Raw genomic sequence first — 27196 nt, forward strand, 5'->3', positions numbered from 1 at the left:
AGCACACCGACTCTCTGCGTGGGGTGGGTGGGCTCCAGAGCTCACGGCCTTTGGTAGTTGCGATGCACGGGCTTAGTTGCTCTGTGGCATGTGGGATCTTAGTTCCTCAAACAGAGATCAAACCCTTGTCACCTGCATTGAAAGATGGATTCTTAACCACGGGTCCACCAAGGAAGTCCCTAATCGTGGTTATTGATCTCACCTGGGTTATTACAATACCTGCCCTGGGTCCAGGTCTCTCTCTTACCTCCAGGTACCTACTCCAGGGACAAGTTAATCTCCATAAAGCCCAGCTCCAATCAGTCTCACCTCTGCTCAGTGCCTTTTGGATTCTCTGCTGTGTGTTCCGGTGCCACCCAGTAGAACTATCTTCAGTGATGGAGATGTTCTGCACTGTCCAGTATGGTAACCACCATCACATGTCGCTGTGACTTTTATATTTTTTTTCCTTTTTAATTAATTTATATGTAAATAGTCATGTGTGGCTCATTGCCAGACAGTGCAGGAAACCCATTGGTGTATGCCATTTGAGGCTTCCACTGGGACTGTGTGCCCTTCCAGCCCCAGCCTCAGCCCTCGGCATCTTTTATTCTGGGTCATTCAAGCCAGTTTCCTGGGTATTCCTGGCAGTCCAGTGGTTAGGACTTGGCACTTTTACTGCTGGGGCCCAGGTTTAATACCTGGGCGGAGAACTAAGATCCTGCAAGCTGTGTGGCTCGGCCAAAAAGAAAAGATCAGCTTCCTGAGTCTACCTGGTACTTCCCAATCTGTGCCTGCTTCAGACTCTCTCCTCCATTTAGACTGTCCTTGTGCCCTGTCTTTAAGACTCAACCTAAATGCCACCTCTGCCTTGAAACTTTCTTTGACACCCACTCCCCTCTCATCTTTCTCTCCTCTGAGCTCCCAAGACACTTTCCCACTTTATGACAACCTTTAGTATTTTAGCCTTCTGTTGCTGTTGGCTGATATTGGTGTTTCCTCTCTTTCCCTAAATTTTCAGCTTCCTGAGACTTTTCTAGTCCCTCAACCCCAACACAGGTTCTTCCAGGCGCACAGAGGCGCTCAGTAAATATTGCAGACCCCTGTCCTAGTGCCTAGGGGAAACAGAGATGGATAAAGTGCCCTTCCTGTCTTCAAGCTGCCACATGCTCTCAGGAGAGTCTGATTCGTGCCCAGAGAACCACTGAAGCCAATGGTTATTTTGGGCAGAAAGACAAAAGCCACAGAGGGCCCCAGTTGGCCAGGAGAGTCCGGCAAGAACTGCCCAAGCAGAAGGCTGTGTTTACACACACAGACGGCTCCTCTGCCCAGCCTGGCCTGGTGTGAGGAGACGGGAACATCTAGACGTGGCTGCCTGGCCATCTCATGCAGTTGGGGATTAACAGTGAGGCAGCAGCTGGTCCAGCCGTCTGGGGCGGATGGGTGGATGAAGAGAAAGTTGCAAACACTGCAGAGCAGTGCTAGTTTTTGGAAATTAATTTTTGGTTAGGTGGCGCTTGGTCTGGGAATGTAAGTGTAAGAAAATGTTTGTGGTCTGAGCCATGAACAGCAGGTGAATTTTTGCTGGGTCTGACTTGGGGGTTTATGAGTTTTTCAGAACAGTCCCTGTTGAAATGGCAAGATGGTTAAAAAAGGAAAAATATAGTTTTCTAGTTTCAGACTCTAATATAAAGAGTATTGCACACCCCCTAAATCTCTAGCATAAATTCATCTCTGGCACAAAAACATAAAAAAAAAAAAGTTTACTGAGGTTATAAATGCAGAGAAGTACACAGATCATAAGTTTACACACATTTATGAAACTACCCCCACCTCCCACCCCCAGACAGGAGATAAAATATAGCCGATCTCTCTGCAGTGAATTTGTGTTAAACCGTGTGTGTGTAGGATTAATAGTGGACAAACTGGCTGTGGAGTCAAGCACACCTCAGATTGAATCCTGGCCCCCTACCTACTAGCAATGTGACCTTGCACTCCTGGCTTACCTGCTCTGAGCTTCGGTTTCTTCCCCTATAAAGTCAAGGTAGAATATATCACCTCTGCCTTACAGAGAAGGAAGAAGTGAAGAACTGAAAATGGATGCATGTTGTTAGGCACAGTGCCAGCACGTAGTGGGTCCCAAAGGCTCTCTGTGATGATGATGGTGATTGATGGTGTCTCTGCAGCATCTTCTGGCACAGAGGACCACAGACGCACACACAGACTTTCTTCTGCTGCCTCTCCCTGCTCCCAGCCTCAGTGTGATTCTCTCCAAGGTCTCTTTTGACTGCAAGAAATCTGTGATGCTGTGATGAGGCAAACCTCAGCTGACACTTCAAGCACCTGACGGGAGGCTGGGTGGATGTCTGAATCCAGTGGGAATGTGGCCAGATCTTTTATGTTCAGGCCCCAGGAGTATGGCTCCCAGACGTCCTAGGGGAGGGCTGACTTCCCAGGGGGAGCAGGAGTGTGGAGATCCATTAAAAATGTAGCCGAGGCAGAGTGTGGGTCAGCAGAGCTCAGCTTCAACAGGGTCCTGGCGTCCTGGGTGAACTCCTGGCTCCCTGGCCTCTGGCTCTGGCTCCCAAGAGACACACCCCATGCACCTATTTAGAGCCGAGGGCTGAGTGGGGCAATTCACACATCCCAGGACTGGAGGGCAGAGCGCAGGAGAAAGGGGAGGAGCCTTGAGGTTCCTTCTAGCTGGGAGCTGGGGTTGTAAAGAGGAGGGGATCAGGAAGGACTTCCTGAAGGATGGCTGAAAGCATGATCATGGGAGAGGGGAAGAGGGTCTCCCAGGTGGAGGAGGAACACGTGCAAAAGCGGAGAGGCAGGGCCCCACGTGGCTGCACCCTGGGGGCCCAGAACAAGTCAATTTCACAGAGACCTGAGGATGAAGAGGCAGGTGAGACCAGGCTGTGAAAGGTCTGCGGAGTTGGGCTGAGGGTTCCAGTCACTTTATCAGAGAACCCCTGGCTACTGAAGGTTCTTCCTGTGAGGGAGCAGGGTAGGTGCAGCTCCTCAGGGTGTGCACAGTCATCCTGACTCGCATCACTTTGGGCCAAAGACAGTGGCCAAGTGGCCAAGCCGCTAGGCTATCGCAGCCTCTGGGCTGTGCAGATCTGTGCAGGAACATGTCTGTCGGGGCAGGGGGTGGGGGTGGGGAGGCAAAGACAGGGGGAGGGGGAAGAGTGAGGATAATGAGGGCACAGGCAAGGTTCCCACCTTTGACAAACTGCGGTCTTACTGGAGCGGCCAGAGAGCCTCGTGACAGCTGAACCCCAAATTCAGAAGTAGAGACGAGAGATGTGTGGTCCAGAGGCTAGAGGAGGAACAGGCTGGATGGTAGAAGCAAGGGGGCTGGACTTCCTAGAGGGGAGGTGACCTCTGGAGGCTCTGAAGAGACTGGGCATCTCACAGGTGTTCTCTCGTGTCACAGGAGCTTGAAGAGGTGGTGCTGACAATATCCCCATTGTGTATACTCAGTCACTTCAGTCGTATCTGACTCTTTGTGACACTGTGGACTGTAGCCTGCCAGGCTCCTCTGTCCATGGGATTCTCCAGGCAAGAATACTAGAGTGGGTTACCATTTCCTCCTCCAAGGGATCTTCCTCACCCAGGGATCGAACCTGGATCTCCTGCATTGCAGGCAGATTCTTTACCACTGAGCCATTGGGGAAACCCCATTGTACAGAGGTGGAAACTGAGGCTCAGAGAGGTTTGGGCCCTGCCCAAGATCACACAGCTCCTGTGCTATTAATGAACCTCCTCTGTCCCTCCCCCTGTCCTCTCCCCAGAGATAACCATTGCCCCCCAGCTCTTCAACACTGTCATAGAAAGGATGGAAAAGTGCTTTGCACTGTGTGACCCTCCGTGTAGCTTCATCATTGCATGGCAGAACATGACCTAATGCAGGAATGCGTGGTTCCCACAGTCTGGGCTGGAAGGTTTGAGAGGATGGTGAGGTTCTCTGAGATAGCAGTTGTTCAAGAGGTTTCTTGGGGGAGACTGAAGGAGCTGCGGTAGGGGCAGCAGGAGCCAGGAGGTCCCTGCCAGGTGGGCATTGCTGCCCATCCACCCAGACTGCTCCCCACCCCCGGACACAGCTGCCCTGCAGTGCCTTCCAGAGCATGCCTGGGATTAGCAAGAACAGCCTTGTCAGGCAGAACTTCCCAGGCCCATCGATCACGCTGCTCTGGAAAGTCTGGCTCTGGTAATTTCCTCTATAAGCTGGCCCCACTGTCAGCTGCCTGGGGCTTCATTCAGCTCAGCCCACCCAGGCCCTTGGGGCTTCCCAGGAGGCGCTAGCAGTAAAGAACCCGCCTGCCCATGCAGGAGACATGCGACACAGGTTTGATCCGTGGGTCGGGAAGATCCCCTGGAGGAGGGCATGGCAACCCACTCCAGTATTCTTGCCTGGAGAATCCCATGGACAGAGGAACCTGGTGGGCTACAGTCCATGGGGTCGCAAAGAGTCAGACATGTCTTAGCACACACCCAGGCCCTGCTGCCCTCCTGCCCTGGTGCATGCCTTCCTCCCTAGAACTGTGCCTTTTACTCACTTTTGTTTTTTCTGAGGTCCATGGGCTGGGTTAGGGCTTCAGAGAATCTAAACTGGTGCTGACCAAAAGAAATCTGTGAGCCACGCGTGTTAGCCACATATGTGATTTTATTTATTTCTTATTTTTAAATGTGTTTATTTATTTACTTGGCTGTGCTGGGTCTTCATTGCTGCGCGTGGACTTTCTCTAGTTGAGGTGGGTGGAGACTGCTCTCTAGTTGTGGTATGAGAGCTTCTTATTGAGGTGGCTTCTCTAGTTGTGGAGCTCCAGCTCTAGAGCATGGGCTCAGTAGTTGTAGAATCTTGGAATCTTCCTGGACCAGGGATCGAACTGGTGTCCCCTGCATTGGCAGGTGGATTCTTAACCATTTGACCACCAGGGATGTCCCATATGTGATTTTAAATTTTCTAATAGCCACGTGAAAAATAAAAAAAGCCAAAAGAGACAGATAAAATTATTCTAATGATATATTTTATTTAACTGAATACATCCAAAATAGCATTGCAATACCAAAGTTATTAAGGAGATACAGGACATTTCTTTAATTAAATCTTCAAAACCTAGCTTGGATTTTACACTTACAGCACATCTCAATGTGCACGAGCCACATTTCAAGTGCTCAGAAGCCATATGTGGGTAGTGGCTAGCTCATAGGTCAGCAGAGCCCTAGAGGCAGGGAGCAAAGCATAAGGGTTGAAGCTCAGCGCTTGGCCTCGGACAGACTGGGCAGACGCATCCTGGCCCTGCCATTTGTTAGCTGAGTGAACTTTGGGAAGTTGTAAACCGCAAGCCTCAGAGATTCCTGCTATGAAAAGAGTTAATAATCTCAATGCCAGAGAATTGTTGTAAGGATTAAACAAATGAATGTGTGACTGGTGCCAGGCACAGATCAAGTACTCAAAAAGTGGTGGTGATTCATCTTACAACACCCTCTGATGTACTGGTTTAGGTACCATTCTCTGCCGCTGGACTGACAGTGAATTCCAGGACAGAGGCTACCCAGTTCCTCTTGCCTTCCTGAGGCTCAGCGTGTACATCACTGTTTGCTAAATGAAAGATGCAATCCTTACACCAGCAGCGCCCACCACCCCACCCTGCCCACCCAGGAATCCAGGGGCCCTTGGTGACTGGGAATCATGAGACCATTGTCTCCAATGGGGTGACCTTGGCAAGTTGCCACTTTTCTCTGAGCCTTGGATTCCTCATTCAAAAGATAAAAGAGGTGGGGTGGGAGGGACTCTACCTGAGTATTGGGTTTGGTCCCTGCCCCACCAGTGGGCTCTGGGGGGCTTTAGCTAACACCTCGTGTTTTTGCTCTCCCAGCCAGGGGTGCGAATCACTTTCATTCTATTCCTGGCTTTCCTGTATCCTAGCACTTCTGCACTATCAAGTTCCCTCCAGTTAAAATTTCAGAAGAAAGACTTTCTGGGAATTCCCTGGTTGTCCAATAGTTTGGATGGCAGGCTTTCACTGCCAGGGGCCCGTGTTCAATCCCTGATTGGGAAACTAAGATCCCAAAAGCCATTCAGCATGGCCTAAAAAAAAAAAAAAGAAAGAGACAAAAATAAGAAGAAAGACTTTCTCCTGCCTCCCCAGCGGCCCAGAGAGGGGGAGACCTTCTTTGCTGCTGACATCTGCTGATCTTCCATCACAGCAACTCAAGGAGTAAAGCAGGAAGAATTTCTGCCACTTTATAGGGAATTAACTGAGGCTCAGAAAGATCAAATCATCTACCCAAGTAACATAGAAAGAAGTGGCAGAGCCAGAGCTGGAAGCAGAATTCAGAAGAGCCCTCTTTATTGAGGGAGGGGGGTGAGGTGAGGCTTCTTTTCCTCCACCTGGACGACTCGCATTTCTCCAAGGTTTGGTTCTCGGTTCAGTCTTGGTCCTGTGTTTCAGTTTCCCTGTCCTGGGAATGAAGGAAAGCAAGTAACTGGGGTAGTGATTTCAACTGATGCCTATAGGGGGCTGTTTGTTCTTCAGAGAGTGCCCTCACCCTAATCAGATTTCTCTGGAAAAGGTTATTGTGGGGTGAAGTGGAAAGTGTCTGGTCTAGAAAATCAGTGTTACTGGCAAGTGTGAACTTGGATAAATCACTCACTGCTCTGGGCCTCAAATTGCCTGCTTATAAAATGAGAGGGTGACAGTGTGTCACAGGATGTGAGCATGACTTCTGAAAGTACTTTACAAACTGGAAAGTTCTAATAGAAATGAGAGTCTCTTGGACAGCAAGGAGATCAAACCAGTCAATCCTAATGGAAATCAACCCTGAATATTCATTGGAAGGACTGCTGGTGCAACTGAAGCTCCAATACTTTGGTCACCTGATGTGAAGAGCTGACACATTGGAAAAGACCCTGGTGCTGGGAAAGGTTGAAGTCAGGAAGAGAAGGGGATGACAGAGGATGAGATGGTTGGATAAACATCACCAACTGATTGGACATGAGTTTGAGCAAACTCTCAGAGATGGTGAAGGACAGGGAAGCCTGGTGTGCTGCAGTCTATGGGATCACAAGAGTCAGACATGATTTAGCGACTGAACAACAAATAGAAATGTTAGAGACTTCGCTGATGGTCCAGTGGCTAAGACTCCACACTCCCAATGCAAGGGGCCCAGGTTCAATCCCTGGTCAGGGAACTAGATCCTACATACAGCAAGTAAGACCTGCTGCAGTCAAATAAATATTGTTTTAAAAGTTTTTTTTTTTAAAGTTAGTCAATAATAATAATATAAGAAATAATAATGATAGCGGTAGAAGAAGCCTGGTTTTCTGTGTGGTCCCACTGACTTAAAGGGAATCGAGCTCTTTGGGTTTAAATCCAGAGTCATATCTGGGAATGTTCTGCCTTGGTCTTTGGAATGTAGCCTGGATTCTTCTGGGAAAGTGAGAGGCTCCATCTAGCTGAGGAGGGTGGGAAAGTGGCCCTGCCCCTGGGGAGAGGAGGGGAGGGGAGGGGAGAGGAGGGGAGAGCAAGGCTTCTTCCTGGGGAAAGAAAGGAACGGGAGGAGGGTTGAGGGAAGGAGAGTTGAACTGGCCTGGCCAGGCAGTGCCATCTGGGCAGCTGGGTCTGGCCCATGGGAGCCCAGGGTTGGGGAGGGCAGCAAGCAGAGGAGGCTGTCAATTTGGAAGGAAAATATTTGCAGTAAGCAGTCAGAAAAAAATCTCTTAGCAGACGTGTCTATCAAAGAACGAATTCATCTGGTGTAACTCCTAAGTTTCACTGGTCCTTTCACGCATTCATTTGAGTAAATGTGGTGAACTGAGCTCAAGCAGAGCACCCTAGTGTGAAAAAGTGACTTGCCCAAGGCCACACCCCCGAGGGTCTGGGGAGGTCCTGGGAAGAACTGACTCTGGGAAGCTGGGGATTGAAAAGTCCACAGACAAAAGAGGACATCTGTAGGGAAGTCCGCCCAGCAGGACTCCAGTCCTTCTGGGAGCTGGCCCCCGCTGGTTTGTGCATCTTCACGTCTCCTGTCTGGAGGGAGGGCGTGTTCTCTAGGACTCGGAGGAGCTGGTTGCCTTCTGCTCCCTGCTCTCTGACTACTGAGCCTAGGGGCAGCAGAGAGAGTGGAGGCACCGGAAGCTGTGTCTTGGGAACATCTGGTGAAAGAGCTGGTGATGTTTAACTTGGAGAAGAGAAGGCTTGGTTTGGGGGTGGGGAGAAGGGACATGCTTGCTGTCTTGGTTCTCTGAGAGGGGTTGGGGAGAGGGGCATAGCTTCATTCCGTGGAGGATCTAGGGTTGATAATAGAACCTGGGGTAGGTCATCCTGATGGACCATCTGCCTTGGGAGAGAAGAGTGGACTGAAGGAGCTGCCTGTCTCTGGAGTGTGGGAGTGCAGATGGATCCTGGTGAGGTGGACACTAAGGGATGCAGCCCATTGGTGAGGTGGACACTGAAGGAAATGCAGCCTGGGAGGGGCGGGCGGGGAGGGTGTGGAGGCTTGGTTCTCATGTGGGTGGCGTCCCAGCTTTGAACCTCCAGTTTCCAGTGTGGTGGATTCTGCAGCACCTAAAACGGTGGCTGGCATGCAGTAGGTACTCAGGAATGATTTAAAGAACGTGTATGTGTATGCCCTGGATGGTGGCGGGTCAGGGAGCAGGGGTCGTGTGGGCTGCAAATGTGGACCGGTGGGCAGAAATCTCAGGGGATCATGTTGTGGAGACAGGTACATCCAGCTCTTTCTTTCATTGGCAAAGTGAGGCCCAGAGCAAGAGAGCCATGTGCCCAAAGGTACTGGTTGACACGTGACAGGGCTGGACTGGAAGGCAGGCTGTTGGGGGTTTTCCTCTGTCTGGTAAGGTGGTCTGGACAGCTTTCTGAGTTCTAACAGCGCGGCTGGAAGGGAGGAGCCAGGCTTCACTTGGTTTTGAGCCAGGACCTTGGTGCTGCAGGCCTTCTGGCCACCCCCCAAGCCCACCTTCCTAGAGCCTGGATGCCTACGGCACCTCCAGAAACAGCTGTACACCGGCCAGGCCCCACCGTTACACAGCCATTTGTCACCGAAGCACATAGGAACAAATGCACACGTACACACACATGGGACCCCTGGGAGACGTTTGCGATACCGCCCCCCTGGTGGAGGAGGAGCGCTGGCTCCGGGGAAGTTCTGCCCCGCGCCGAGCTGCCAGGGAGGGGAGGTGAGGGTATCCGGCCGCGCTCGGTGGGCCGAGGCTGAGTCACCCCCTGTGAGTCAGGGCGCCTCTCCTCTTCCTCCCCCACTCCCCTCTCCCTCTCTCCCTGCCGAGCCCCCACGCGAGGGGACCAGAGGCTGGCCCAGGCCAGGGTGGGAGCCACGGAGCCCCAGGACTGGGCGGCCGAGGCACAGTCCCGCCGGGGTCCCGGGGACTGCCCGGTGTGACGGCGCCCCGGAGGAGGTGGCCTGGGAGCTTGCGGGAGCGGGAGAGCGGCGAGAGGGAGAGGGATACCGGCGGGGAGGAGGCGGAGGCAGGGGCCGGACCGCCGCGAGGGAGCAGGCGGGCGCGCGGCGGCGGCCCCCGGGCTGGGAGCGGAGGCCGGGCGGGGGCGGGGGCGGGCCGCGCGGCGGGCGCCAGGCCCGGGGCTGTGGGCACGGTGCCCAGCCCCCGGCGCACGCCGAACCGCCGCCGCCGCCGCTGCTGCAGTCGGCATCCATCAGCGGGCGGGGGTGTCGCGGAACAGGCTGCTCCGCAGAGCCCGCCCCGCCCCGCGGCCTGCCGGCTCGCAGGAGCCGAGGGGGCGCCCCCCGCCCCGCGCGCCCGAGATGGGGACCCCCAGGCCCAGGTAGGCACGTGCGGGCGATCAGGTGGCACGGGAGGGGGGCGTGGGTGGGTTTGGGTAGGGGTGGGCCGGGGGCTCTTTACTCGGAGGCCCAGCCTTCAGCCCTGGGGGAGGACGAGGAGTCGGGGGCAGACCGGCAGGAACTGAGTTTGCAGGCTGTCGGCCCTCCGGCCAGTGTGGGGGCCGTCCTCGCTGGTCCTCCTGACCTCCCGGGTCTGCAGCCTTCCGGGAGAGAGAGGTGGGCAGGCGGGGAGCTGAGGCTTGCTCTAAGGATGAACGTTTGCTGGGTGGCTGCCGGGCTGGCGCACTCCTGTTCTCCCTTCTCGGAGACCACTCCTGCCGCCTCAGAGGAGGCCCAGAGCCCTCTGGATATTTCCTCCAGGATTCAGACGCTGCAAGACAGTCTCTTGACTGGAGCCTGGGTTGCTGGAGAGCTCTGGTCCTCACTCATCCTCTGGCTGCAGACAGTCCTCCACTCGGGCTCATTCCCCATCCTACCTCCCTTCCATGTCTCCCAAAGCTAGGGGGATAGAACTTGGCTCTAGGGACACGGGGTTTCTGGCCTGGCATTGACACGTTAGAGGGAGAGGACTTGTGGGTCCCAGTTGTGCCTGGCACCTTCTCACTTGGGGGACGTCGGAGGGCCCGTGAGGGTGGGATCTTGAGGGGTGGGCATGGTATGTGGCTGCGGGGGGCTGGGGGTGCACATGACTGCAACCACCAGGGTGCTCATCAGATCTAAGGCCACTGTCTGGCAGAGGTATGGCTTAGGAGGCTGGACAAGGACTAGGAAGGAGTACTGAGGATACTGGCCTCCTTCGCAGCTGCCGGTTGCGGTCCTTGCCCACCTCCTTCCCCGCACTCACCCCCCACCCCCCACCCCCGCAAGCTCTGAGAATACCTTGATGGGAGAGGGACACTACCATTTGCTCCTGCCATCACTTCATATCTCCTCCTCTGTACCCAGAGGTGGGAGTGTAAGAGGGCTAGGTTTATAACCTCTCCAGGGCTGGGTGGGATTACAGCTTGCCTCTCCCCCACCTCCCAGCATTAGGAGTCTTCCAGATTCAGTAGCCACCAGGCCAGGCTGAAGGCTCAGGACCTCAAATGATACCCCTGGAGGAAGTGGGGCTGTCTGTCCTGGGCAAGGGTGTGGAGAACAGAGGCGACTGTGTACCCGCCTGCCCACCCATTCCTTCATATGGAGCCTGCGGCAGAGGCAGCCTGTGCCAGCCTCCTCTCTGAGCCGCCGTGGCCCAGGGAGGCTCTGCCAGTTCCGTGCAGGGATGAAGCTGGCTTCTCTTGGCTAGTCTGAGGTCATGCCTACCGGTGACCCCGTGTGCCGTATTTGTGTCCCTCGAAGCAGTCCTGGAGGAGATCAGTGCAAGGGACCTATTCCATTAAAACCCTTCCTGGGCCATGTGCAGTTCCCTGAGCCTGAGTTCAGTGGGCTTCATGGAGAGCTGCTTCCCAGAACCGGCATGAGAACCATGCCTGGTCCCGGAGGGCTCACTCAGGACATACTGAAACATTGACTGAGGCCTCGAAAGGAGGAATGACTTGTCCAAGGTCACAGGCAAATGGGTGTGAGAGCCAGCACTTAGGTACCCACAGCCTCTAATGAGTTCGGGTTTCTTGTAGCCCAAATGCCTGCCTCCCTGTTGCCGTGGCCGTTCCATACACAGGACTCTGATGGGCTGGCGTTATAGCCTGGAGCCTGAGTCTGCCTTCTAGAGAGGGTACATTGGTCTCCCAGCCCTTGACCCCAAAAGGTGAGAAGGCAAGGCCAGGTTGTCTTGGCTGCCAGGCTGCCTTGTCCTGGTTAAGGGGCAAGGGCTGAGGCATAGTCAACCTGGAATCCTGGTCCCTCTTGGAAGTATCCAGAGCCAAGAGGATGCTGGGTGCCCAGGCGTGTTCTGGGCCTGAGCCCCCAGGAGCAGTGGAGAGGGTCTCCCGCCTAGGCTGCTGAGGTGGGAGGGGCCTCTGTGTTGCTCCAGCTCGGTCGTCCGGGTGAGCCTGTCTGGGCTTCTGTGCCCCCATTTATTAAAAGTGGATAGTAATCTCCATCTGGAGTAATACCAGTGATTATACAATCAGAATGAGGATATTTATTGAGTATTTACTGTATGCTTTGCATTATCTCCCAACAACTCTGACAGGTAGGTGCTATTATTATCGTTTTTACACATGACTAAGACTCAGAGAGGTTGTGTCACCTTCCTAAGGTTGCACAGCTGGAAAGAGTGTGGCTGAGTCCAGAGTATCTCTGTTTACCTTGGCATTGTACCTGGAGCAAGTACAACCTGGAAGTACCAGGTTGGTGTCCAGCAGAACCAGAGAATTGATGTGCCAGGACTGGTCCTGGTGGAGAGTTCAAGGGTGGGTTAGGTTTTGTGAGGCAAGGGTGGCCTGAGTGCTCCTGGGGTCCTGAGGGGTAGGGGGCAGAAAGGTACTGGCCGGAAGCCTGAAAGAGGGACCGGCCCTGGCTTTCTGCTTCCTGGCCAGGAACCCCCAGCAGTGAGGATGCTCTGGACTCTGTGCTCCCATTGGCTGCAGGGGAAGACTGGGTGGCTCTAAGGCTGGCTGGCCCTGACACTCACCCCCGCCACACTAGACAGGAACCCAGTGACCAGAACATACAAAGGAGGGAATGCAGGTGCACCAGCTGGGACTGTGAGGAGGAGGCCTGGTGGGGAGGGGACTTGTGCATGGGTAGGCGGGTAGGGGTGGGAGCAGGCTGGCACCGCTTCCTCTGTGGGCGGGAGGCTTGTGGGTAAGAATAGTAGCAGCCAGCATTTATCAAGCACTTACTATATACCAGGCACCCGTTTTAAGGGCTTAACTGTGCCACTCATACAATCTTCACAAGCCCTTTGAGGCAAAAATCCTTTTTTCTCCCATTTTACAGATGAAGGGAACTGAGGCTTAGCAAGGGAAATACAGTTGCTCAAGGTCACACAGCTCAGGTGTCGGGGAGCCAGGATTCAAATCCAGGCAGTGTGAGGTGGAGCCACTTTCCCCATGGCCATGCCAGCAGCTCAAAGTTTCTTTTCAGAGGTCATTCTCGGTTTTGTTCAATTTGAAAAATATCCCCCGAGTACCTGCTGCTGATCCTATACGGCCTCTGGCAAAGCATCCTTATCCTCCCTGGGCTCCCAGTCTGGCCTGGAGAGACATAGACATGGCACAGAGAAGGTGAAGGATGAGCTATTGCCTCTGTAGGCGTGGATTCCTATTCTGGTGATCAGAGAAGGCTTCAAGGAGATTGCAGCCTTGGCACTGGGCACCAAACGCCAAGTGGAATTTTGATAGCTGTGGGGGGAAGGGCACACCCTCTCCTGGGTCAGAGGGAAGGGAAATCGGGACGTGTTTGAAGAATGGGTGGTCTGGTGTGCCTGCAGCAGATGGTGCAGGGGGCTGGGGGCGCTGGGAGGTGACTCAGAAAGTCAGCTTGTCTTTGGGTCTTTGGCAAAACTCTGGAATCTGCCAGGCCTGAGCTCTAGTTGCAGCTCCACTGTGTCCTAGCCACGTACCCTTGGGCTCTCACTCAGCTGATCTGAGCCTCAGTTTCCTCATCTGTAAAGTGCGGCCAAGCGCGCCTGTCTCAAGGAGGCCATGTTAGGGTTGTTACGTAAAGAACTTAGCGCAGTGCTGGCATGCCACAGGGACTCGGCTAACATCACTTTCCTCCCCAGGAGCCTGGACGCTCCAGGAACCTTTGCGGGTATTTGATCTGCATGGGGCCTGCATTGGGGCAGGACAGAGCCAGGTCTGGGAAGGCCCCTTTGGTAAGAACCACGAGGAAGGGACAGGCTCAGCTTTGCAGGAAAGACATTGGCCCTCTGGACCTGGAGGGCTGGGGAGGGAGGGAGGTTGAAACCACACCAAGCTGTCCCCTTGGATGGTTGCGGGAGGAGCAGCTTAGGGTGGGGAAGGCCATGGGGTGGGGGAAGGGCATGAATTTGGTTTGCAGCTTCAGAAGTTTCAGATGAAGGACTCATCTCCCTTCAGTCATTCTGAAGGTTGCGCAGCGTCGTCTTTGTGCATCTGGCTTTTTTTTTCCCTTTTGCATAATTTCCTTTGGATGAAGCCGCATCAGAGCTTCTTCCATAATAGCAGCAAATTGGGACTAAGTGCCCAACAATAGGGGAATGATTGAGAGCGTTTTGGAACATCCAGTGGATAAAATAATATGCAGCCATGAACAGCCGCAGAAATACTTACCCTCGAAGCGTATGGAGCTGTGTACTCGTCAGGTTCCTCGGCATCTTTTCTTTATTTCACTTCATGTTGCTGTGACAGAGGCGGGACAGGGGTTAGAGCCTTCCCGCACGTGAAGAGATTCAGGCTAGGCTGTCATCTCTTGGAGGGCAGTGTTCATGTTTTATTCATTGTTCTGTCCTCAGCGTGTGGCTGAGTGGTTTGCAAATGCTTGTCTGGTGAAAGAATTGATGGAGTGGACAAAGCAGACGGCAAGTGACTTGTCCAAGGTCATGCAGGTAGGAAGACCAGGACCAGGGTCTTCTCAGCCCTACTTGGCACATTCTTCTCACTCACTGCTCAGTATCTGGGAGGGGAGTAGGATGGAGAGGTGTGCAGCGAGGACTGGAGACAGACCAGGGCATAAGTCTCATTTCTATCCTTAGTGACTGTGAGGACTTGGTAAGTCAGTTCATCTTCTAAGCCTCAATTTCCCCATCTGTAATATGGATAATCCAAGTACCTGTTTTTAAGCTTGTCATCAAGATTAAATGATTTCAGGTATGTAAGATCCTTAGCATAGGAACTAGTACACAGAGAAGTACCTAAGAATGTTAGATGTGATGATGATGATATAATAATGTGGAAATATTTCTGATACAGTAAATGGTTTTTTTTTGCCGTGCTGTGTGGCACGTGGGATCTTAGTTCCCCAATCAGGGATCAAACCCACCCCTCCTGCAGTGGAAGCTTGGAATCTTAACCACTGGACTGCTAGGAAGGTCCCTCGATACGATTTAATGTTAAATGGAAAAAAACCCCAGACCATGAGCACTCGGATTAAAATGATATAAAATTAGATCTGACCATAGGTACAGATTGGAAGAGAATAGGCAGAAATAGCATTACAGCAGGTACTATGGGAAATGAATGACTGACCCAGACAAAGCTTTTTAAAAATACTTACTATTTCTTGTTTTAATTACAGAAGAATTATGTGAAAAATCCTAATCATTCAGAAGCATACTCTCTCCTTGTTTTCCCAACCAAAATCCTTCTCTCCAGAGAAGCAGGATGGTGGCTAGAATTTTTTCTATGCCTACATAAACGATAAGCATACAAACCGGAATGGGACCATAAATTGCATTATTGTTTTACAAGTTAGATTTTTTTCATTCTATATGGCAACATCTTTCTATGTCAATGCATCTAAACCCCATCCCCAAAATGTTCACACTAGATACGTAATACTTTTGTAATTCCTTTTTCACAGGATAAATCCTAGTTCATTTGGCCATCAACAGGGGATTGATGGACATTTAAAGTTGTTTCCAATTTTACTCTTTTCTAAATAACGCTGACCATGAACTCTCGTAGTGTTTAAACAAGAAAATCAAGTGAGAGAGATTCAGAAACTGTGAGATTGCTCAGGGTTGCTGGGGAGGGTTCCCTGCTTCTCTGGGCTTCTTTCCCCTCCTCACCTCCCTTCTCAGCAGAGCCCCAAGGGGCAAGGACACTGATCCAAAGCCCATGTTTGTTTCTGCAGTTCCCTGCTCTCTCTCACCAACTGCTGATCAGTGAGGTCCAAGTGAAGTGATGATGATAAAAGGATCCTTTAGACTGTAAAGCACCCGGCACGTGGGAGGGGTTGATACTGCTGTTATTATTTCCAATCCAGAGCAACAGTAGCTTTGGTTACATGGCTGACAGCAAGTGGGATGTAGCAGGTTTGAGGAGGAAGAGCATGGAGCCGTGAGCCAGCAGACCTGGGTCCGAGTCCCTGCTCAACTCGAACTGACAAGTCATGTGACCTTGGCCAGCCCTGCCTGCTGGGGGAATAAACCCACCCATCTCATGTGTCCCTGGTGGAGCTCAAAGGTGACAAAGCCCAGAAGACAGCCAGCTCATGGTCCGGCTCTCAGAAAGGGTGTCCCACTCCAGGGAGGTCTCCTCTGCCTCTGCGGTCATCCGTGTGGACAAGTAGGAGGCTTTTCTCTTTTCTGATGCTATTTACTCTGCAGTTTGGGCATGTCACGTGGTCCCCGGCCTGCAATGGCACATCAGTTTGTGGCTCCACGGTGGCATGTGAGACCTTTGGGCAAGAAGCCAGTGCTGACGGGTGGCAGCCTCTTCACATGGCTTGATTTTATTTAATGCGGTGCCCATGGGTACCGCCAGCCTCTGACAAATTGCCGTCTCCGCCCTGCCACATAGGAATGACTGCAGGCCCAGCTCCTGTTTCTACCCCTCGGGCTCCATCAGAGGCCTGGCTGGGAGGGCGGCACAGTCCCCCTCCTCCCTCCTCACGGGCGGTCATTTCATTCATGTCCACCTGGAGATTGTCACTCAAGGAAGTGAATGTTCTGCACCGGGGAGATCCCAATGGGAGTTAACATCATTCCCAGAGGGAGAAGAATAAATCTTAATAGCCTCTCTTTCTCTCACCGTATTTTTTCTTTTAATTCTTTTCTTTTTCTTTTCTGACTCTCAAAGTAGTACAGGCTCATAGTAGGAAAATGGTGTAACATAGAGAACCCCCTAAAAAGTCAAAAAAACAAAAGTCTGTAATTTCTGCTCTTGTTAACCTTTGAGCCTTTAGACAATAAGAATTTCTAATATTTCTTGAGTACTCACTGTGGGCTTTGGCTTGTAAGTGCTTTACGAGCCAAATTCAGTTTGGTCTAATTCAGTTTTCTTAGTAAAACTAGTAAATGGGTAAGATTATCATCGCGGTTTTACAGATGAAGACACTGAGGCCCAGTGAGATTAAGGGAGAATGCAGGGTTTCCCGGTTGCCTAGTCTATCCTTAACCATTTGACTATACTGCCTCTTTCCAATTTCTCCTCCCCTCCCTCTCTAGTTCGTGTATCTATTTACTGTCAGGTGGTATATCAGTCACAGGTGGCACTAGTGGTAAAGAACCTGCCTGCCTGCAGGAGACATAAGAGACTCAGGTTCAATCCCTAGGTCAGGAGGACCCGCTGGAGGAGGAAGAAATGGCAACCCACTCCAGTATCCTTGTCTGGAGAATCCCATGGACAGAGGAGCCTGGAGGGCTACAGTCCATAGGGTCGCAAAAGAGACGTGACTGAAGCGGCTCAGCACACAGCACAGTGTATCAGTCAGATTCTGGCAGAAAACTCAGATGCTTTAACTTGGAGATGTTAAGAACGCTGTGGGCAGGGTTAAGGGAACCCACAAGGGGGACCCACAAACTCACGGTGACAGAGACTGTTAGCTCCCTTCGGCCTGAATGAACAGAGGGAGGGAATAGTGTTACTGGGCTTGTGCATGGAGCTGTCACAGAGCCACTCAGCCGCCACTAGAACCACAGGGAGGGCGACTGGGGAGACCTACCCCCTCTCTGCTTCCACTCTCTGACCTCCTGCCAGTGCCTCCCGTTGACCAAAGGCAACCAGAGGTCAGCAGGCAAAGGAGTTCAAAGGACAGTCCAAGAGCTCAGCCTCCTGGCTCTTTGAGTGGGACATGGTTCTGGGGGTGCAAATGGGGATCAACAGCCCAGGAATTGGTCCTAGGGGGATGGGGAAGATGTGCCCCGTGACTTCCCCAAAAGAAAGGATGATCTTGGTAACGGTGATCATTGAAAACATCTTTCAGAAGACTCTCACTTTCTGCCTAGCGTTCTCTTTGTTTTGGCGTTTTCCACGCCCTGTTCCTTCTTCCTCTCTGCACTCCTTCCTACTGTGAGTTCCTGCCTGGTTCAGAATTCCCACAACCGTCTGGATAGAAGTTGTCAGTGTCTCAGATTTAGAAGAGAGCCTTCGTGGCTGGGGAGTGATTGTTCATGACCGTGGATACTCGTGGCTGTGTGTGCTCTCACGTGGTTCCACTGCAGTGCATATGTATGCAAAGACACGCTTCTGGGACGCATGTCATAAACATCTGTGATACACGCTCCCTTGTCTTTAGCGTGACTGTAACTTTTGCATTTCAAAGTCCTTTTGTTCTCTGAAACATCCTTTTTCTCTACATGGCCCTGCTCTGAAGTGGACGATTAGGGCCTCTCCTCCCTGCTTAACAGATGGAGAAACTGATGCTCACAAAGGGGAAGTGACTCGCCCAAGACCCATCAAATATGATATGGCAGAACTGAAACAAGAAATGGTGGTCTTGATTCTAACTTCAGCTCTTCTCAGTGTATTTGCCTTTTAATCTTAGGAAGTTTTTCCTTAGCCAGTTTTACCCCTGGGAGAAATTAGTACAGACAAACCCCCTGAAGCTGCTGGAATGTCATGTAGTGGGACGGACGTCAAAGAGTCTTGGCACAGCCTTATGACCTTGGGCAAATCGGTAGGCATCTTTGGGCCCGTGTGTCCTCATCAGTCAAATAAGGATGATAATATCAGGAGTTTGGATGGAAAAGTTAGCTGCTTAAGATCTGATAAGTTGTCAGGACAGGCTCCTGAAGTGAGTGCAGCCCAGGTCTTTTGACTCGTCTCAGTGCTGTTCCATCCACCCATCACCCATGTGTTTTTCCATTTATCCATCTGACCCCAGTGGGTTTGAATTCTGACACTGCTGTTTACTAGCTGCATGATCTTGGGCCAGTTAGTTCACTTCTCAGTGCTTTAGTTCCTTCTGTTGTGAAATGGAGATATTGAGAGTACCTATTATGGGTTATTATGAAGATTAAATGATGTAAAATGCTTAGATCAGGGCCTGGTAAATAGCAAACTCTATAAATGTTAGCTTTGTCATTGTTATTTATCAAGAACTGCTCTAAACCCTGGGGAAAATGGCAAATGAGACAGATAAAGGTTTTTTGTTGTTGTCTTTTGGCCATGCTGCACAGCTTGCAGGATCTTAGTTCCCTGACCAGGGATTGAACCCAGGCCCGTTGCGGTGGATACACGGGAGTCCTAACCACTGGACCACCAAGGAATTTCCAAGACATAAAGTTTTGTCTTTGTGGAGTTTACATTCTAGAGAAGGAGTAGAAACAATTTGTGAACTTATGAAGAAACACATGCTTGCTTCATGGGAATAAAGTTTCTTTTTGATGGGTGGTGAAATTTTTTGAAAGTAGGTAGTAGTGTTTGTTATACAACACTGTGAATGTAATTATTGTCCCTGAATTGTTACCCTTAAAGGTGGTTAAGATGGCAAAAACAGAATAAAGCAAAACCAAAAAACCAGCTGTAACCAAAAAAAATAAAATAAAATAAAATGGAAAGAGGGACCCACTTTAGACAGAGTGGTCAAGAGGCACATAAACTGAGATCCGAAGGGTGAGAGCTACCAAGAGACAGGGGACAAGCCCACTGTCCACATAGAGGGAGCAATAAGGGCAAAGACCCAAGGCAGGGGCAAGCCTGGCGTGACTGCGGTGCAGACAGAAAACCTGTGTGGCACCACTGTCGCAGTGATGGGGGCAGTGGGGGAGCTAAGCAGAGGCCTTATGCAGGGACCTGGAGCTTTGGTAAGGAATTTGCATCTTATTTTGATGGGAGGTCATTGGGGGTTTTAAAGAGGCCATCCACTTGGACTGTAACTGGATCCTCTGTGGAGAATAAGCCCTAGGAGAGCCCAAGTGGCTAAAGGGACCGTGGAAGAGATGGAGCCGCCATGCAGACAGGAGCTGAGAGTGGCTTGGACCTGGGTAGAGGTAGGGCTGGAGAAAAAGAACAAATCCAATTTACTGGACTCAGAGATGCTGAGTCACGCTAACCCTGGTGGGGGAGCTTGAGGTATAAACCAGTAAATTCACTTTTAATGTAGGGGTACAACCGCAGGCCAAGTGGGCATTGCCTCTTCCTAGCGGAGACACCCTCTCCCTCTAGGCAGCCCAGATGGAAAGCCACAGTGTCTGAAGCCTGCTTAGTGCCCCCAGAAAGTGAGCCCGGGGAGCCAGCCTGTGGTTGCAGTGTTGAAGAGTGTCAGAGGCTGACAGGCTGCTGAGCTGGCCCCAGAGGGGGCCAGGCGAGCACGCTGGGCCTTACTGGGCCCCTCACCTCCAGACAGGGCTGGCGCAGGCACCGTCAGCATTTCCTTCTCTGGCTGACCTTTCCCTTTTCTAATCCTGTGCATTCGCGTTTTCATATGTTAGTGTCATCAGTCAGGCTTTGCTGGCCTCTGTCTCTCTCTCCATCTGTTCTGGGTAGGCACTTCTTTTTTTGTTTTTGTTTTTTTAGTTGTTGTTGGGTTTGTGTGTGTGTGTGTGTGTGTGTGTGTGTGTGTTTTGGCCTCCTCATGTAGCACGTGGAATCTTAGTTCCCCCACCATGGCCCAAGGATTGAACCTGTGTCCGCTGCAGTGGAAACGCCAAGTCTTAACCACTGGACCACCAGGGACGTCTCAGGGTGGGCACTTCTAAACCTCAGCTTTGCAGACCACTTCCCACTCTGGCTTCCCATTACTGCTTGTCATTCTGGATCTTCTCAGGATTGTTTTATTGGGTGCCCTCTTTATGCTATTTTCCTGAATTTCCATCACCCCCCTGAGAAGGAGGGAGGAATATCTCTGTGTTAGGGTTGAGATGACCTAAGCTCAGAGGAGTGAAGTCACTTGCCCAGCGTCCCAGAGGGAGCTAGTGGGGGAGGGTTCCGGGTCTAGGTCTCACTGACCTGGGTCTGCCTCTGGCCCTGCTGCCCTGCATGGAGGGGTCCATGAGATGACTCTGCATACGGTCTTTGACGCTAGGCCTGGCCTGCAATGGCTCGGTGACAGGAGTCTTACCCTTTGCAGCAGAGTAACTTTTCTGAGTCTTGCAAAGCTGCTGCCCCCCACACCGCCCCCCGACCCCATCCATCTCCAGCTTCTTCATTTCTCTGACTCAAACCTGTTCCTCCTGCCAGCCTGTGTGGAGCTCACATTTATAGGCTTCTTGTTCCAAGAAGTCAAGTTGTCAACGCCGGGACTTCACTGGTGGTCCAGTGGCTAAGACTCCACGCTGCCAACACAGGGGCCAGAATTTGATTCCTGGTCAGTGAACTAGATCCCACATATGCAACTAAGAGTCTGCATGCCACAACTAAGACTCAGTGCAGCCAAATAACTAAATATGAAAAAAAAAAACAAGAGGTCAAGACTCCCTGTCCTCTACACATCCCTGCTTGTTCCCACATCTGAGCATTTGCCCACATGGTGACCTAGTCCAAATGTCCTCCCTGCCATCACCTGTCTAGAGTCTCCCTTTTTTCAAAACCTAACTCCAGCTCACCCTGCACTTCCTACCCTATAAGTCTTCCTTGGAAACCCCAGACCATACTCCCAATCACCAGGTCCCAGAATCTTCTAGAGGCTGAAATGTACATGGGCAAATCTAAGTCACATCCTGGGTGAGTATCATCCTCCCATGTGGCCGGGAGCTCCACGGGAACCAGCACACGGTCCTCTGGGTCCGCTACAGTGCCTGGCCAGCTTGGCCGCCCAGCAGGTTCCATCAGTCTGTGCTGACCTGGTCCTGGACAGAACTGTGCCCATGTGACTGGCTGTGGCAGAAGCCAAAGTCAGGTTCTTGGCTCACTTTCTGGGCCCCAGTGAGAGAGTCATGCCATTATCCCCAGACTTGTGAGATGAAGAAGGTTCTCCTCATCACAGATTTTAAAAATAATAATGTGATTTTTCTTTTTAATTCACAAATTTTCTTTTAGGTTTAAACAGATTTTATTTATCTCTGTCTCATCCTGTCATACCAGACCATGTGCACTGGAAACATTTATTTTTTGACTTCTAGTTATTTTTTTTTAAATCATTCAAGAAATCTCCAAGTGTAGTAGAGAAAAATGAGAACTACAGTTAAACAGAAAGAAGAAAAAAAAAATTTGTCTGCCCGCCTTCTAGAAACAACCATAGTTAATACTTTGCTGAATTTTCTTTTTTCTTAAAATATTTATTTCTTTGGCTGCACCTGGTCTTATTTATAGCACTCGGGATCTCTAGTTACAGCATGAGAACTCTTAGCTGTGGTATGGGGAAAGCTAGTTTTCCGTAACCAGTGATTGAACCTGGTCCCCCTGGATTGGGAGTGCAGAGTCTTAGTCACTGGACCACCAGGGAGGTCCTCTGCTGAATTTTCTGTATCTGTATGTGTACATTAGTTAAGATAGGGTCGATCTGTACAAACTGTTGTGTGTCATGCTTTTTCACTCAGGTGTCCTCCATGATTTTGTACATCACCTCTTTTCACTCTCTAGAGCAGACACGCCATCTTTTGTCTCACCAGCCCCTGGCCACGGGATTTGTCTGTGGCTCATGCCGCTGTCTTGGCTCCCAGCCCGGGCCTGAGTGCTTTTTCCTCCTCTGAGATTCTGTTGAGGTTTGCCTGAGGCAGCAGAGTGCAGCGGGAAGAATAATGGACCTGGAGCTGGGGTCTGGGGAGTCAGGAGGCTGGGTGAGGAGGAGAGTGGGCGGGGGCGACCAGGGAGAACCTGTCTGAGGAAATGACTGTTGCTCTAGCCCCTTTTGCTCTCTGGGTCTTACCTGTAAAAGAAGAGGAGGAGACTGAATTATCTCAGAAGCTTCCAGTTCCTCTCATCTGTGGTTCTGCCAGCACCAAGCAGTTATGCCAGCAGCCTCTGCTGGAGACCTGGGTGGTGAAAGCCTGGGATATTTATTTAAGATTACTTGGCTGGCTATTTCCAAGACGATGCAGGCCCTGGTGAAGGTTCAGTGAGTCCAGGCTGAAATCAGACTGAAGCAGAGGCAGGAGGAGATGTCCTGGAGCCTCTGGGCTGCCTGAATCCATGAGGGGTGTGTGGATTCTGCTTCTCCCAGCACAAAATATACAGATTAGTCTGTGGATTTTTTTTTTTTTTTTGAAGCAAAATTAAGCAAGCATTTATTTGAAGAGTTCTTCCCTGTAGGCCTTATCTAGCATAATGCCTGATATCTCCAGTGCAGGCTTAGAAGAAATCCAGATCATCTCAGTTTGACCTCATGAGGCTGTGCGCCACCGCCCCCCACGCCCTCCTCCCCTCCATGCCCCCACCCCCCAACCCCCCCGGAGCAGCTCTGTGGCTTTGTGTTCTGGCACTGAGTCAGCACTTAGCGTCATGTAAGCAACAGAGCTTTTATTTAACGATGGCTTTAAGTTATAACCATAAAGCCCAGGGCAATGATGTGAGTGGAAAGCATTTCTGGGTGGGGATGAGGCCACGTGGACCAAGGCCTTCCCTTCTTCCTCATCTTAACAACAGCATCCATAACACTAGACCTTCTCATTAGTGCAACAAGCTCCAGCTTATAAAGTGCTCCGCTCATTATCCATAAGGTGGGGATTGAGGATGCTCATGACCTATCTTGGGCCCTGGAGACATTGGGTGGCTGAGTGGGGCTGCTCAGGGCCCTTGACTTTCTGTTCAGTGCCCTTTGCTTTGGGCAAGGCTGGTGGCTCCTAGAAGGCAGTGGGGGAAATAAGATTGGGGCTTGGAGCATGTGCACAGCCCAGGGTGGATCAGTATCAGTCTGCATCTGCCTGTCAAAGGCCCCCAGGGTGGGTGGGGTGGGGGAGGGACCTGCCAAATCTCATCTGGATCTTTCTCTTTTAAAGTGATGGATTCAGAGGAAGGCTCTAGACTCAACAGGTGAGGGTTCCTGCTCATTTCTGTTTCCAGGTTTTCTCTCTAAACTTTTTTATTTTTTTGAGAGGTGTGTTTTCACTGAAGGGGGTCAGAAATGGATTATTTTGCTTTCCTAAAAACAAACAACTTGTGGGTTAAATATATGTATATATATGTGTGTGTGTGTGTGTGTGTGTGTGTATTTTAAAAATTACGCAAGTAATTCCAAAGTGTATGAAGTTAAAAATGAAGTTCCCTCTCTTATCATGCCCCGTGGAACTCTCTTTTTCTCCTCTACCTACTTCTGAATTATTGACCTCTCTTACAGTTTAGTGAGTATCCTTCCAGATCTTTTACTACATGTGTACAAGCACTAAGATGTTGAGATTGTTGGGGTTTATAAGGACCTACTGCCCAGCTGCTCTTTGGAATAAGCAAATTGCAAAGAGAGAAAAGGAGAGAGAGAGAGAATGACATGGTCCCATTTATATTTATATATATAAAATTTATAATATAATTATATAAATATATTACAAAATATAATATAAATTTTAAATATAATTTAACTATAGTATAAAATTATATTATATATATACATTTTATACATATAAATGGGACCATGCCATTCTCTCTCTCTCTCCTTTTCTCTCTTGGCAATTTGCTTATTCCAAAGAGCAGCTGGGCAGTAGGTCCTTGATTCTCTGAAATCTCATTTCCTGCTTCAAGGGGGAAATGATAAGAATAGTCTGTCGCAGAGATAATTTCTGAGCCCTTCGCTTTTGGGATGAGTCCTAGTGAGACGAACTGACTGCCCGTTTGTAGCAGACATGGGGCCCGAGCCCAGATCTCCGTCTTTGACATCATCAGGGCTATGCGTTTGTTAAGAGGACCTGTCTTACCCCTTTAGATCCATCCTGACCGCATCCCCGTGGAGTCAGAGGGCAGGAGTTATTGAGGCTTGGGGCATGAGGAGCCTTGCCTAATGTCGGGGCTGGAAGGACTGGGAGCGCAGGGCTCTTTGGGTTGAGTTCAGGTTATCCAGCATTGGCTGAGGGGCTGCCATGTGCCAGGTGCTGTGGTGGGAGAGACAGCCAGGCCCAGGGCCTGCCTGGAGGTAGTCCCTGACTGTCCCTGGGGCTCTTGGCAGAGTGGGGCCCCCTGGAGAGACTCTCCTTGTCTCCAGGAAGGGCCCTGATTCCAGACCTGGGCCAATAGACTGGAGTCCCTGAGGAGCTATATGGGCAAAGGGTAGTGGGTGGGGGTCTGTGACCTCAGCTGCTGCCGCTGACCCCTCACTTCTCTGGACTCTCTCCCCATCCTCCTTTTCTGTCTCTCCCTCCTCCCCCTTCTCTCTGGCTCTTTGTCCATTTGTCTCCATCTGTCTCTCTCGGCGTGTGGTTCCTGTCCCCCTCGCTCTGTTCTGTCGTGCCCTTGCTGCCCCTCTCCCTCATCACATTCTCTCTCCTTCATGCCAATGCAGGCGTGCTGGTCACCATGACAACAGAGACAGGCCCTGATTCTGAGGTGAAGAAGGCTCAGGAGGAGGCCCCGCAGCAGCCTGAAGCAGCCGCCGCAGCGACCACCCCTGTGACCCCCGCGGGCCACGGCCATCTCGAGGCCAACTCCAATGAGAAGCAGCCGCCCCAGCAGGACGCTCGGCCTGCAGAACAGGTGTGTGCCCGGGAGCGGGGAAAGAAGGGAACTGAGGTGTACTGTTGACCCACGACATGCCGAGCACTGTGCAGGGACCATCGTGTTCATTTTTACATTTTATTCTCCAGGACCTCAGGAGATAACTATTCATTTGCCCATGTTACAGTGCGGGAAATAGAGCCTCAGCAGGATGGACTCACATTGCTATAAAGTGCTGTGTGCTTAGTCGCTCAGTCATGTCCAGCTCTTTGTGACCCCATGGACTGTAGTCCGCCAGGCTTCTCTGTCCATGGGGATTCTCCAGACAAGAATACAGGAGTGGGTTGCCATGCCCTCCTCCAGGGGATCTTCCCAACCCAGGGATCGAACCCAGGTCTCCCACATTGCAGGTGGATTCTTTGCCATCTGAGCCACCAGGGAAGCACAAAGTGACAGAAGTGCAAGTCAAATCTGCATCTGTGTCTGTATATATATTGACCGCACTGCATGGCATGCAGAATCTTAGCTCCCTGACCAGGAATTGAACCCATGCCTTCTGCAGTTGAAACGTGGAGTCTTAACCACTGGACTGCCAGAGAAGTTCCAAGTCAAATCTAGATCTGGTGTTGAAAAATCTGTGTTCCTTCAACCTTATTTTCCTCTTCCCTCAAGCTGTCCATTCTAGCTGGGCAGGCCTGGTGTGACTGCAGAGCAAAATTCATCATCTAAAGAGACAAGAAGGGGCTTCCCTGGTGGTCCAGTGGTTAAGAATATGCTTTCCAATGCAAGGGACGCAGGTTTGATCCCTGGTAAAGAAACTAAAACCCCACATGCACAGAGTAGCTAAGCCCACACTACAGTTAAAGAGCCTGCTCACTGCAACAAAGACCTAGCACTGCCAAAAAAAGAAAAACTTAAATAAAAGAATAAAGAGACAAAGGACTTGAGGCGGGGGGTGGGTCATCTAGCCATTGAATTCACACCTCCCTCAGTTCACAAGACTAGAGAGGGAAGGGGCCCAGCCAAGATCATTGAGGTTATCTGCTGCAGAGTTAGGACTGATATGCAGGGCTCTGACCGCCCTTCCTTCCATTAGATCAGTCCTAGCCACAGGTGGCTCAGTGGTAAAGAATCCACCTGCCAATGCATGAGACTTGGATTCGATCCCTAGGTCGGGAAGATCCCCTGGAGAAGGAAGTGGCAACACATTCCAGTATTCTTGCCTGGGACATCTCATTGACAGAGGAGCCCGGCAGGGGCTACAGTCCATGGGGTTGCAAACAAGTCGGACACAACGTAGTGACTAAACAACAACAACAGAACCTCATGCTTGACCCAGTGACAGACTGGGAAGGAGGAGGCCCAGCCCTGATAACTCGGGCAGTGTTAGTTCCAAGGAGAAAGGATAGCGCCGGCCTCTGGGTTTGGTTCTGTGGGATGCTTCTGCCTGAAGGGGAGCAGTGGCCCCCTCCTATGAACCCACCCATTGTACGCAGTGCTGACTCTCCTCCTGCACCTTAGACAGGGGTGTCACCTGGGGGTGTTCTTAGAGGGCCATGGCTCTCATTTTGGAGTCTGCCTTAGCTCCAGCTGCTTCCTCATTGCATCTCATTTGGATGAAAGGCTATGGTTTCAAGCTCATTGACCAAATCCTTCCCTTGGTTGGACCTGCAGAGCCTAGACATGGAGGAGAAGGACTACGGGGAGGCCGACGGCCTGTCAGAGAGGACCACACCCAGCAAGGCCCAGAAGTCACCCCAGAAGATTGCCAAGAAGTACAAGAGCGCCGTCTGCCGAGTCACTCTGCTCGATGCTTCTGAGTATGAGTGCGAGGTGGAGGTAGGGAGCCACAGCCCAGCCCCAGCCCCAGCCCACTGGCCTCGGAGCCAGGACAGGCCTCTGGGCACTCAGCCTGGGCCAAGCCAGAGGGCATCCATTCTTAATGGAGGCCTGGACCGACTGCCGTGAGATGATAGGCCAGCCCTCCTTTGCCTAGACCTTGTCACTAAGGCCCAGAGAGGGCTCTTATGATTGCACAT

At 51.3% G+C, this 27196-nt stretch overlaps 1 protein-coding gene across 36 annotated transcripts in view; it reads left to right on the forward strand.

Annotated features, from left to right (window-relative positions):
* The window catches only part of EPB41L1 (erythrocyte membrane protein band 4.1 like 1), a 168169-nt gene that overhangs the window by 86045 nt on the left and 54928 nt on the right, over positions 1-27196 (forward strand). For 18 of the 36 annotated variants that reach the window (XM_060397758.1, XM_042230104.2, XM_042230105.2 and 15 more), the window contains exons 1-3: positions 8086-8395; positions 25006-25196; positions 26832-26996. In XM_060397758.1, the coding sequence (XP_060253741.1) occupies positions 8386-8395; positions 25006-25196; positions 26832-26996 (366 nt within the window). In that variant the 5' untranslated portion in view covers positions 8086-8385. Of the gene's footprint in view, positions 1-8085; positions 8396-9144; positions 9233-9505; positions 9807-13469; positions 13592-23520; positions 23550-25005; positions 25197-26831; positions 26997-27196 lie in introns of those variants that run through there. The other 18 variants (XM_042230098.2, XM_042230097.2, XM_042230096.2 and 15 more) reach the window with 7 other exon arrangements.

Source organism: Ovis aries, chromosome 13, assembly GCF_016772045.2.
Source record: "Ovis aries strain OAR_USU_Benz2616 breed Rambouillet chromosome 13, ARS-UI_Ramb_v3.0, whole genome shotgun sequence".
Lineage (NCBI taxonomy): Eukaryota > Metazoa > Chordata > Mammalia > Artiodactyla > Bovidae > Ovis > Ovis aries.